Raw genomic sequence first — 13,372 nt, forward strand, 5'->3', positions numbered from 1 at the left:
CAGTTAAGCCAAGTCCAAGGCTTTGATCTACCTGTTGATTTTTCATCCAATTCTTTTATTTATTTTTGAGAGTGGGTTTATTGACAACTCCAACATTGCTGAATTGTCCACTTCTTCCTTCAATTTTGTCAATTTTTTGCCATATTTATTTTGACCTCTGTTGTTAGGTATGTTTTTTATTTTCTGGATAAATTGACCATTTATCATTATAAAATTTCCATTTGTATCTGTAATAATATATATTATACAAAAGTCTATTTTGTCTGCTCTTAGTATAGTCATTCTACTGCTCCTACATACTGTTCACATCCCTAGCCCTCTTTGTTTACTTACTTTGATATGTTCTTACATGTATCATTATTTCATTCCTTTCATGAATGAATAATATTTCATTGTATGACAGCCCATATTTTGTTCATCCACTTGTTCACTGATGGACATTTGTTTCCACCTTTGGCTATCATAAATAATACTGCTGTAAGCATTCATTACAAGTTTCTTTCTGGACATATATTTTCATTTCTTTTGGGTACATAACTAAGAATAGAATTGCTGGATCTTGCTTTGATTATCTCATGTGGTTGACCATATGTCAGTTGGGTCAGCAGTTTTTCTGAAGTCTCATTTTGACTGGATGTCCAAGATAGTTCACTTACATGGTTGTTGGTTGATGCTGTTGATCAAAGTTCAGCAAGCTGTTGACCCAGTCCACTGCATGTGACCTTTTTAGCATGGTGGTCTTTTTACATTGTGGGTAAGTTCCATCAGAGTGTGTGTGTGTGTGTGTGTGTGTGTGTGTATGTATGTGTGTGTTTGTGTGTATTTATTTTAAATATTTTTTAGTTATTGATTGACCTTTATTTATTTTTTATGTGGTGCTGAGGATTGAACCCAGTGTCTCACACATACGAGGCAAGCGCTTTACCACTGAGCCACAACCCCAGCCCATATTTATTTTGTGATCCTGGCAATTATACGCAGAGCTTGTGCATTTTAGGTAAGCACTGTACCATTGAACTACATCCCCACCTTTTTTTATTTCATCTTGAAATGAGGTCTCACTGAGTTGCCCAGATTAGCCTTGAACTAACTTGTAATCCTCCTATCTCAACCTCCCCAGTAGTTGGGATTAAAGTTGTGTGCCACTACTTCTGGCTATTTTTATATCTATTGTGATGACTATTTATTTTTATTTATAAAAGTTGTATTTATTTCTTTTTTGATCCAATTTCCTTTCTAATTATCTTGGTCATTTGTTATATTTCCATTTTGTTGGTCCTTAATCCTTTATATCATCCTTATAGATTATATCTGATATTTTTATTCATGTGTTTGGTAATCTAATCCCACTGTTCATTGACTTCACAGAGTCTTGCTCATGAAGGTTGTATTGCATGTTTTATAATTTTATTTATTTCTTTTGAGACAGGATCTCACTGTGTTGCCCAGGCTGGTCTCAAATTCCTGGGCTTAGGTGATCATCCTGCCTCAGTCTCCTAAGTGTTGGTACTATGCTTGGCTATGTTTTGTACTTTTAGATTGTGCCATCATCTTTAGTGTGGTTTTATCTTTTGAGGATCCTGGGCAGTTTAAGTTGAAGGCTCACTTACTTTGTTTTATTTATTTCTGTTAAGTGCCCCCAGGAATATTACTGACAGTGACTATAATTATGTACAGGAGCATTCAGACATTCCTATATAGAACTTGTGTATGTGTGTGTGTGTGTGTGTTTATGTGTGTGTGTATAATAGGGTTTTTGGAATAAGGCTTCAGCTCAAATTTTTACTTATATATTTTTATTTCTTTTATGGTGTGGGGGATTGAACCCAGGGGCACTTTGTCCTTGAGCTATATCCCTAGTTCCTTTTAATTTTTTATTTCAAGATGGGTCTTGCTAAGTTGCTGAGGTTGACCTCAAACTTGTGATATACTTGCCTTAGCCTCCTAAATTGCTGGGATTATAGGTGTGTGTCACGGTGCCATGCTACCTCAAAATTTTAAAGGCTGTAACATAAAAATAATTTTGATCAAAGTTTAACTTATAGGTTTGGATAAATCTGAACTCCTCTCTTCACACAGAGAAATTTCATTTTAAAATTATAAAACTTAATGTTTGATGTTACTCTTATTGCAGTAAGATATGTGCTGGTACAAAGCAAAGTTATAACATTTTAATAATTTCTGTAATTTGCGGAATGTTAACCATCTGTTAGATTCTTTAAGTGCTTTCTGTTATTTATCTCTATTATGAATCTAGAAATGTATGTATTATTATTCACTTTCCTAAATGAACACACTGAGGCTTGGAGAAGAACGGATCTAGGACTAAGAGTATTTCTGTTTGTCTTGTAAGCCCAGATTTTAACAGCAAAATGTTAATTCTTCTGTTTGGTATTTATTATTGTTTGATTAATGCTAGGACCTCATGCATGGTAGGTAATTGCACTATCACTGAGTAACAGCCCCAGCCCTACTTGGTATTTTTAAAAAATGCTATGCTAAAAAGAGGTATTTCCAGGCCAGCTATGGGTTTTCTTCACTGAACTCTAATTACTTAAGAATCCAGTGTAACCAGGCGTGGTGATGCACGCCTGTAATCCCAGTGGCTCTCCAGGCTGAGGCAGGAGGATGGTGAGTTCAAAACCAGCCTCTACAACAGCAAGGCACTAAGCAACTCAGACCATGTCTCTAAATAAAATACAAAATAGGGCTGGGGATGTGGCTCAGTGGTTGAGTGTCCCTGAGTTCAAACCCTGGTACCTACCTCCCCCCGAAAAAGAACCCAGTGTGACACAGATCCTTCCACGTTGAACAGTCCTGGTCACTGTGCCAGAAAAAAAAGAGAACCCTAGAAGGCCTTGCACCCATAATTAAATGCTGTAGTTCAGAAATACACGTCATTTTTCACAGCTCTTTGACCAGTACTAGTTAGTGTCTTCACCCATTCACAAGTAAGTCAGGAATTGCAATCCAATAAATGCTTGGGAGACAGAGCTATTTAATGAGTTAAATATTTAATGACTGTTAACTACATATAATTTCAACTGGTGGCTGGTATCTTATAAGTGCCAGAAATCACTTCCAGAGAAAGAACACTCAGAAAAAGAACAGTTTATTATTCTTTTTAAAAAAACTATTTAGTTTTAGTTGTAGATTGACACAATACCTTTATTTAATTTATTTACTTTTATGTGGTGCTGAGGATCAAATCCAGTGCTACACATGTTCAAGGCAAGAGCTCCCAATTAGCTGGGCTGACAGGAGTGTGTCACCCTTTTTGGCTCCAAAATTTGTGTTCTTGAACTATATTATTTATGTTTCCTCCACAAATAATGTGTATTCACATAATGAAGAAGTACTTATTGCCTTCCTACTTGATAAACACACTGGACCCAGTTCTAGGTTTTGGGGATTCAGCAATGAACAAAACAAGTCTGTGATTTCACTAGTTTACATTTTGGTGGAGAAGATGGTTCAATTAAATAAAAATGATACACATTAGAAAAAGATAAATGATATAGAGAAAAATAAAATGTTTGATACACAAAATGCCATTTAAGAAAAATCTAGGAAGAAGGTAACTTATTCTAAAGAAATACAGGGCTGAGGAGTGATATTGGCCAAATTATATTGTTATACAAATATGCAACAACAAATCCTGTCATTATGTACAACTATAATGTACCAGTAAAAATTGTGGGTGTGGGGGAAAGAAATATAGAACTGGGTTGTAGCTCAGTGGTATAGCTCTTGCATAGCATGCACATGGCTCTGTGTTTGATTCCCAATTTATAAAAAATAAAAATGAAAAATATACAAAGGTTCTGATATGGATACCTGCCTGGTGAGTTTTAAGAAACTGTAAGGAGGCTAAGGTAACTAGTATAAACTGATCTAGAAGGTGAATTGTAGGCATGAGATGGGAGAAGTAAAGTCCTTCTTTTGGGACCTTATACATAGATTATTGTACAAACTTTAGCTATCCTGTTAGGTACAGTGATATAAGCCTGTAATGCTTGGGAGGCCGAGGCAGTAGGATCACAAGTTTAAGGCTAGTCTTAGCAACTTTGTGAGATACTTAGCAACTTAGTTAGGGTCTCAAAATAAAAAAGACTGGGATGTAGCTCAATGATAAAGTGACTTGGGTTCAATTACCAGTACCAAAAACGAATTAAAAAAACAAAAACAAAAACTTCAGCTGTCCTATTGAGGAAGACAGAAAGAAACCTTCTGAGTGGAAGATTACGTCTGGCTTAGTTTTGTTTTTTTTTTCCCAACAGATTCTTTTTTTCAAACTTAATTTTTTTAATGTGGTGCTGAGGACTGAACCCAGAGTTTCACACGTGCTAGGCAAGTGTGAAGGCCTAGGCACAAACCCAGCTCTGGCTTAGTTTTTGACTTTTTTCTTTTCTTTTCTTTTTAGGTCCTGGGGATTGAAGCCAGGGACATCCTACTACTGTACTACATTTGCAGCCCTTTTTGTTTTATCTTGGGACAGATCTCCTTTGGTTGAGAAGGCTGATCCAGAACTTGTGATTCTCTTACCTCAGTCTCCTGAGCAGGTAGAATTACTGGTGTGTACCAAACCTGACTTTGGTTTAGTTTTATTTATTAATTTTTTGGGTACTGGGGATTGAACCCAGGGGTGCTTAACCACTGAGTCACATCCCAGGCCTTGTTTATTTTTATTTTGAGACAGGGTCTTTCTAAATTGCTTAGGGCCTCACTAAATTGCTGAGACTGACCTCAAACTTGCAATCTTCCTGCCTCACTAGGATTACACCATGACCAGCTAGCTTAGTCTTAAAAGGATCAGTCTGACTACTCTCTGAAAACAGTTGGGAGGCCACTGCAGTAATTCTAATGAGGTGATGGTGTCCTGGGCCATGGCGAAGGCAGTGGATGAACTTTATAGATATGAGTATATTTTAATGATAAAGTTGACAGTTTAAGACTTGGATATGCAGTATAAGAAAAAGGAGAATAAAGGATGACTCCAAGATTTTTCTGGCCTGAGCTAAGGAATGGAGTTAACAATATTAGAGATGGGAAAGATTATGGATATAGCTGGTTCAAAAGATTAGGAATTCAGTTTTAGATGTCTGAATTTCAGATTCTAAACTTGATATATTAAATTTCTAAATGGAGATTAGTTGAAAATTATTAAAGAAGGCACTTGGACCTGTGTGCAGTGGTGCATACTTATAATCCCAGGTACTTGGGGGGATGAGTGAAGGATTGCAAGTTCCAGGCCAGCCTGGGCAACTGAGACCCTATCTCAAAATAAAAAATAAAAAAGGCTGGGAATGTAGTTCAGTGGTAAAGGGCCCCTGGGTTCAATCCCTACTGTTAAAATGAATAAATTAAAAAAATAAAAAGGGGTAGTATAATTTGAGATCATGTATTGTGATGTCTCTGGTGTCGTTCTTCTTGCTCAGTATTTCTTTGGTTATTCTGGGTGTTTTATTCTTTCAAATTAATTTTAGAACTGTTTTTCTAATCCTGTGAAAAATGTCATTGGATTGCATTGAATCTCTGTAATATTTTTGGTAGTATGGCCATTTTAACAATATTAATTTTGCCTGAGAATGTGGGAGGTCTTTCCATCTTCTAAGTTCTTCAGTTTCTTCCTTTGGTGTTCTGTAGTTTTCTTTGTAGATGTCTTTCACCTCCTTAGATTTATTCCCCAATTTTTTTTTTTTTTGAGGTTGTTGTAAATGGGTAGCTTCCTTGAATTCTTTCTCAGAATTACTACTGGAGTATAAGAAAGCTATTTATAAATGTTGATCTTGAATCCTGCTATTTTACTGAATTTGTTTATATGCTCTAAAAGTCTTCTGGTGGAGTTTCTTGGGTCTTCTAGATATAGGATCATGTCATCAGCAAATGGAAATAATTTTACTTCTTTTTCTACTTGTATCCCTTTAATTTCCTTTTCTTGCTTGACTATTCTAGTTAGAGTTTCCAGAACTATGTTAAAAAGGAGTGGTAAGAGTGGGCATCCTTATCTCATTTCTGAATTTGGAGGAAATGCTTCTGGGTTTTCTCCATTCAGTATGAAGTTGGTTTGGATTTGTTATATATAGCCTTTATAATGTTGAGCTAAGTCCCTTCTATCTTTAATTTCTCCAGTGGTTTTAACATGAGTGGGTGCTAGATTTTGTCAAAGGTTTTTTCTGCATCTATCGAGATGATCATGTCATTCTTTTTTCTAATTTTTAAAAATTTTAAGTTTGTTCTAATTAGTTATACATGACAGTAGAATGCATTTGTGCATTTTGATAAATCATACATAAATGGAGTATAATTTATCATTTTTCTGATTGTACATATGATCATGTGATTCTTGTCCTTAATTCTATTTATACTACAGAGCTACAGTAACAAAAATGGCACAGTATTGGCATCAAAACAGACATGAAGACCAATGGAACAGAAGACACGGAGACAAACCCACACGGATAGTCATCTGATATTTGACAAAACTGCCAAATGCACAAGGTGGAGAAAAGACAGCCTTTTTTAACAAATGATGCTAAGAAAACTAGATATCCAAATGTAAGAAATAAAACAAGATATCCCCTTCATCCTGCACAAAAGTCAACTCAAAAGAGAATTAGAGACCTAGGAATTAGATCAGAAACTATACAACTGCTAGAAGAAAACAGGATCAATACTCCAATATATTGGTACAGGCACAAACTTAACAGGATACCTCAAACTTAAGAAGTAAAACCAAGAATCAATAAATGGGATACCATCAAATTAGAAAGCTTCTGCACAGCAAAGGAAACAGCAGCATCATGAGAGAGCTTAGAGAATGAGAGAACTTTGAGAGCTACTTCTCTGACAGGGGATTAATATTCAGAATATAAAGAACTCAAAAACACGAAAAATAAACTCCCAAATAATCCAGTCAATAAATGGGCAAAAGAACTAAATGACTTTTCAAAAGAAGAAATACAAATGGCCAAAAAAAATATGAAAAAATGTCCAACATCCTTAGCAATCAGGGAAATGCACTCAAAACTACATTGAGGGGCTGGGGTTGTAGTTCAATAGTATAGCGCTTGCCTTGCATGTGTGAGACACTGGGTTCGAATTTCAGCACCACGAAAAAATAAAGGTATTGTGTCCATCTACAGCTAAAAAACAAAAAAACAAAAAACAAAACAAAAAAAAAAACCCCAAAAAACTACATTGAGATTTCATCTCACTCCAGTTAGAATAGCAATTATCAAGAATACAAATAATAATAAATGCTGGTGGGGATTGTGGGGGGTGAGGTACAATCATACATTGTTGGTGTGACTATAAATTAGTACCACCACTCTGGAAAGCAGTATGGAAATTCCTAAAAAGACTGGGAATGGAACCATGGTATTATCCAGCTATCAACATTCTATAATGATATAGGCTTATCAGTGTTTATAGCAGCACAATAGCCAAGTTACGGAACCAGCCCAGGTACCAAAAGATGAAGAAAATGGGGTCCCTATATACACAATGGAGTTTTACTAAGTCATAAAGAGGAATAAGATTATGGTATTTGCTGGTAAATAACAGATACAACTGGAGACTATCAGACTAAGTGAAATAAGTCAAATTCAAAATGAAGGGTTGAATGTTTTCTCTCATATGTGGAAGCTAGAGCAAAATAAGAAAAAAAAAAGTGTGTGTAAATCCCATGAAAACAGAAGGCAGGTCAGTGGAGTAGCAGAAGGGAATAGAAAAGGGAGGAACTATGAAATGAAATTGATTAGATTGTGCAGATATATGAATATATCAGTGAATTAAATACATATAAAATTGAAAAGCCAATAAATAAATGGAAGATCAGTGGAGTAGAAGAAGGGGAATGGGGGCAGGAAGAGGGGAGAAAGGAATTTCTGGGGAGTAAAAGAGAATGAATTATATTTCATGTATGTATGATTATGTTAAAATGAACCCTACTATTATGTGTAACTATAATGCATTAATAAAAACATTAAAAAACAAAAAAATAAAAATAAAAAGGGTTGGGATATAGCTCAGTGGTAGAATGCTCACCTAGCAAAAGTGCAAACTCTGGGTTCAATTCCTAGCACCACACACACACAAAGAACTTGGGCATAGTAACTTTGACTTTTTAATCTTTTTTGGGGAGGGACAGTGATTAAACACAGGGCCTTTGTAAGAACAACCACAGTGCTCTACTGATGAGCAACACTCCCAGCCCCTAAATTTAAAAAATTTTGTAGCCTCTTGCAAATAATACTTCCACCTCATAAAAATCAGTAAGAAATAGCTGGGCTCAGTGGCTCACACTCTCATCTCAGATACTCAAGAGGCTGAGGCAGGAAGATCACAAGTTCCAGGTCGGCCTGGCAAAACTGTCTCAAAATACAAAATAGGGCTGGGGATATAGCTCGCTCAGTTGTAAAGTGCCCCTGTGTTCAATCCCCAGTACCAAGCCAGGGTGTGGGGAGGGGGAGTTTGTTTTCACCATAAATGTTTGAGATGATGGATGTTTAACCTGATACCAATATAATATAATGTACACATGTACTGAAACACCATATCACCCCATTAACATGTACAATTTTGTTTTATATATCAGTTAAAAAATAAATTTCACCAGAGGGGAGACCAAAGCAGGAGGATTACAGGTTTCAGGCCAGCTTCAGCTACTTAGCAAGATTGTCTCAAAATAAAAAACAGAAAGGGCTGGGGAAGTATCTCAGTAGTACGGTGCCCTAGTTCAAACACAGGTACAATGAAAAAAATTTTTTTGGTACTGGGGATTGAATTCAGGGGCACTCGATCATTGAGCCACATCCCCAGCCCTATTTTGTATTTTATTTAGAGACAGGATCTCCCTGAGTTGCTTAGCACCTCGCTGTTGCTGAGGTGGGCTATGAACACTGGATCTTCCTGCCTCAGCCTCCAGAGCCACTGGGATTACAGAAGTGTGTCACAGCACCTGGCAAAAATAAATTTTTTAAATAATAAAGAACAGTTCTAAACCAAATTTTTATTCTTATGTAAATAGAGTGGAATTTAATCTGTCATCTAGTTGATAGGCAGTAGGTTTTTTTTTTTCTATTTTTATTTTTAATGAGGTAAAAAATGTTTTGTTGGTTGAAGTAGATTTTTTTTTTTTTTGTGGTGCTGGGGATTTGAACCCTTGGCCTTGTGCTTGCGAGGCAAGCACTCTACCAACTGAGCTATATCCCCAGCCTGGTTGAAGTAGATTAATGACAGAAGTATTTTTCATACTATTTATTGTTGATATTCTTTCTAAGTCTCTAGCTCATCTTCTATTGAAAATACATAATATTTTACTAATTAATGGGTGAACAGAAAGTAGAGCACTGCATTCGATCATTCTATCTGGATTGTCTGTTGAGACTGAAGATTCTATGCTGTTGGGATAGTTAACATTTTTACTATCCTTGTAGTTTTCAAAGTAGAAATATTTTTATTGCTTTTAGTAATTTAAAAAGGTAATATGTGGGTATTCTTACAAGGCATTCAGACAGTATAGAAATATACACAGTAGAAAGGTAAAGACTCCATAATTCTATTCTTATATAACCAATTGCAGAAGGCATGGAAAGATTTAGTCATAGATAGAAATGTAATAAATAAATGAAATGAAAACTATTTATATGGTCATAAAAAACCCAAGAAGTAAATATGGATTTAAAGAAACATTTTAACATAGCCATACTGGGAAAATAGAGAAGACAGAGGGAGATATAAGAAATTGAAAAAAAATCCTCCCTTATCACTCTGAATTAAGTGATAGAAATATATGCATTATTTTTTTTAGCAATATGTACATACATATGAAAAGAAACAGTCAATGAAGTTATAAGTTAGTTGCTCGTGGGGAACAGAATATAGTGCTATGGGATGGTCAGAAAAATAGCTTCTGTGTTTGAGTGTAAGATTTTTAGAGCTGTTTTATATTTTATAGGTATTTATTACACTCAGATTAAGCTAAAAGAAAAAGATGATAAAGTACCCATGTTTAAAGACAATTCTCTTGAATAAACCATTCAATTTTCCAGTCTTTATGAAGTTTTGTTTTGAGATTAAATTTATTTGAAAAATCCTGATGTAATCCAATTGGATATGAATAAAGTTTTTACTATGAAGTTTTTAAATAATCATTTGAATATCTACCTTTTCTCATGGGATAACACTATTACTGTAATAGTTTTCTTATTTTTACTATAATTAGTTCTTTACAAGATTATTACTAACAAATCCTGATTTTTAATACAGGTTGAGAATTCCTTACCAAAAATGCTTAAGCCCAGAAATATTTTGGATTTTTTGAATAGTTATACATACAAAGTGAGATATTTTAGGTATGAGACCTATACCTAAGTTTAAACATGAAATTCATTTATGTTTCATATATTTTTGCACATAACCCAAAAGTAATTTTATACATTTTTATTTTAACAAATTTTTATTTTTTTGCAGTATTGGGATTTGAACCCAGAGGATCTCTACTACTGAAGCTATATTACCTTTTTATTTATTTATTTTCTTGAAAATAGGGTTTTGTTAGTTGCAAAACTGTCCTGGAACTTGTGATCTTTCTCCCTCAGTCTCCCAAATCATTGGGCTTATACTTGTATACCACAACACATGGCTAATATAATATTTTTAATAATGTGGATGAAACAAAGTATCTATGGTATAAAATTTTCCACCTCAGTTTTTGAACCATTTTGAATTATTTTGGACTTTTGAGTTAGGGATGCTCAACCTGTACTTTGCTAAGGCAAGAGAGAAACAATGCTTCAAAATTATTTTTAAATTTCCTATGAACTATTTTATAGTAAAAAAACTATTTGATAATAAGTATTCTTATGTTCAAATACTAAAAGTAATCTTTAGTCCTCAAATGAACTTTATACTCCAAGATTTTTTTTATTTTTAAGATATTTACATAATAAATACAATTTTAATCACTAAGTTCTTCCTCATCACTGAAATATGTGCTTTTCTTTATCCTTGGGCGTCTTGAATCATCCGATGTTGAGGGACCCCCTGCACTGGGTTTCCATTTGTTTTGTTCTTCTTCAATTTTGGCTTGCTGTACAATGTGATTCAGAAAACAAATAAAACCAATGTTTTGTCTAATGTCATTCATGGTGTATTAATTCAAACATGGCAAAAATGTAACACAAATGACACCACTTTCCACCCTTCTAGGTCATGTAGACAATAAGATAGCCCTCCCAACCCCCACACTTTGTCTCAATTATAATATTCCTAGGTAATTTCTAAAAAATCTTTTTGATTGAGCTAAACTCACTTGAATCAAATAATTCTGGTTCAATCCTATAATGAAAAAAGATTAGGAAATTTAAAAATGTTTCAGTGTTTTTCTTAAAATTTCCCATTTGTTAGAGAAATAGTCTGTAACCTCAAATTGAGGAGGTGAAGGGGAAAGATAGAGACTGCCAAGAGGTGAGAGTCAATAAAATGAGTAAGGTTCACTAGGTGTGGAGGCTACACACCTATACTCCTAGTGACTGGTGGGGCTGAGGTAGGAGAATCCCAAGTTTGAGATCAGCTTGGGAAACTTAGCAAGACCCTGTCTTGAAATAAAACACAAAAAGGGCCAGGGGTGGGGCTGGAACTGTAGCTCAGTAGTAGAGCACTGTAGTAGTAGTAGTCTCACATGTGTGAGGCGCTAGGTTCAATCTTCAGTACCACATTAAAAAAAAAAAAAAAAAATCAGTAAAGATATTGTGTCTATCTACAACTAAAAAAAAAGGGGTGGGGGGGGGGCGAGGGCTGTATGACAGTGGTAAAGTGCTCCTGGCTTCAATACAGCACTCCCCACCCCCCAAAAAAAGAAAAAAAAGTAACGAGGACTATAAATCTTTATCCAAAGTAACTACAGGATGGTACCTTAAAAAAAAATTTAGTACCTGAAATGCAATGGCCTGACTGAGACTGTCAAGAGCAGGATCTTCCCCTTCATCTTCACTTTCTTCTACTTCCTCACTAAATCAGTAGAAAGAGAAAAAGAGAAAAAAAGAAAAACAAAAAAAGATCAGCATGCAAGCAAACAGTAAAAAGACAAATCAACACTCTAAGGTATTTAGTAAGAATAGATATACATACATTTCTTCTTCTGGTTCAGGAATTTTCTTTTTTTTCTTTTTTTCTTTCTTTTTTGGAGGCTCCCGTTCTCCAAGCATATTTTTAGGACAGGCATAACTTAAGTGTCCACTTTCCTTTTGATTCACATTAAAAATAAGAGGAAAAATTCTGTATTCATTATTGAAAGAAACCTGCCAGGTGCCTTATGACAGAAAGGTTTTAGAATTAAAAAAAAAAGAAGAAAAAAAAAAAAAACTTCTCATATTGGGAATACACAAAAGAAAATAATGATTAACCCATTATTTTAATATTTAGAAGGAAGAGTCTGTGGTATTATAACTCCTGATAATCTACTTTAATAATTAGGGAGTATTTTAGAAGTTTCTCTAAGAATAAAAGAAGTATTCTTCCCTCAAACATTTTAAGCCTCAAGTTTCAAAATATAAAACAATAGTTTACCGAGCATGAGCAAGGTTTAGGGTTCATTTCCCAGCACTGCAAAAAAAAGGAAAGTTTTGTCTTCTTCATTTTTCTTAACTACTTTCATATCTAGACTATACCTGCACTATCCAAATACAGTAGCCACTAGCTCCATGGGACTACTAAGAGCATGTTTGAATTGATATATATTATAAAGGGGAAATGCACATTGGATTTTGAAGACTTATGAAAAAAACTGTATAAATCTTAATTTAAAAAGTCACTGGGTTGCAGATGTAGTTCAGTGGTAGAGAAATTGTCTAGCAATTATGAAGTGCTGGGTTCATTCCCCAGCACTGTAAAATAAACAAACTGACCAACAAATAATATATATGGCTGATATTATAGTCTTATTTAACATACTTAGAGAAGCATTTCCCAAACCATTCTGGAACAATGGTATACCAACAAATGTTAACATATCCCATTGCGGGTGGGGTGGGGAAGGTTTAATAATGAAATAACCTGGGGAAAAAACAGGAGGAATAAATGTAAACAGATTTTGGGGAATTAAAAGATCTATAAAAATGTACAAAGTATAATATAATAAATCTATGGATTCATAGGCCAGAATTATCCAAGGTTTCTCAGTAATTTAACATTAACTGTGTACATGAGAAGTGATACATTCTATTGTAAACATAACTACCTCTGCTCCTTTTTTAAAGTTTATTTTTAATTTTTATTTATTTATTTACTTTTGGTGGTGGGGACCAAACCCAGGAACTTATGCATGTTAAGTGCTCCTTTTAAAATAAAACTTAGGACTTTGGAACAC

General features: G+C 34.6%; 1 protein-coding gene and 1 long non-coding RNA gene across 4 annotated transcripts in view; one reads left to right on the forward strand and one right to left on the reverse strand.

Moving 5' to 3' along the window:
• LOC124982386 (uncharacterized) overlaps window positions 1–6,424 on the forward strand; it is a 50,699-nt gene extending 44,275 nt beyond the window's left edge. The window contains exons 2-3 of one of the 2 annotated variants that reach the window (XR_007108275.1): window positions 4,424–4,562; window positions 6,374–6,424. This is a non-coding gene — a long non-coding RNA (uncharacterized LOC124982386). Of the gene's footprint in view, window positions 1–4,423; window positions 4,575–6,373 lie in introns of both variants that reach the window. The other variant, XR_007108274.1, reaches the window with a different exon arrangement.
• Window positions 1–13,372, reverse strand: part of Zcrb1 (zinc finger CCHC-type and RNA binding motif containing 1) — a 30,507-nt gene that overhangs the window by 7,369 nt on the left and 9,766 nt on the right. Inside the window, exons 6-8 of one of the 2 annotated variants that reach the window (XM_047548937.1) lie at window positions 12,136–12,248; window positions 11,940–12,015; window positions 8,900–11,095 (exon numbers count right to left, since the gene is read on the reverse strand). In XM_047548937.1, the coding sequence (XP_047404893.1) occupies window positions 10,964–11,095; window positions 11,940–12,015; window positions 12,136–12,248 (321 nt within the window). In that variant the 3' untranslated portion in view covers window positions 8,900–10,963. Of the gene's footprint in view, window positions 1–8,899; window positions 11,096–11,939; window positions 12,016–12,135; window positions 12,249–13,372 lie in introns of those variants that run through there. The other variant, XM_047548936.1, reaches the window with a different exon arrangement.

This window comes from Sciurus carolinensis, chromosome 4, assembly GCF_902686445.1.
Source record: "Sciurus carolinensis chromosome 4, mSciCar1.2, whole genome shotgun sequence".
NCBI lineage: Eukaryota > Metazoa > Chordata > Mammalia > Rodentia > Sciuridae > Sciurus > Sciurus carolinensis.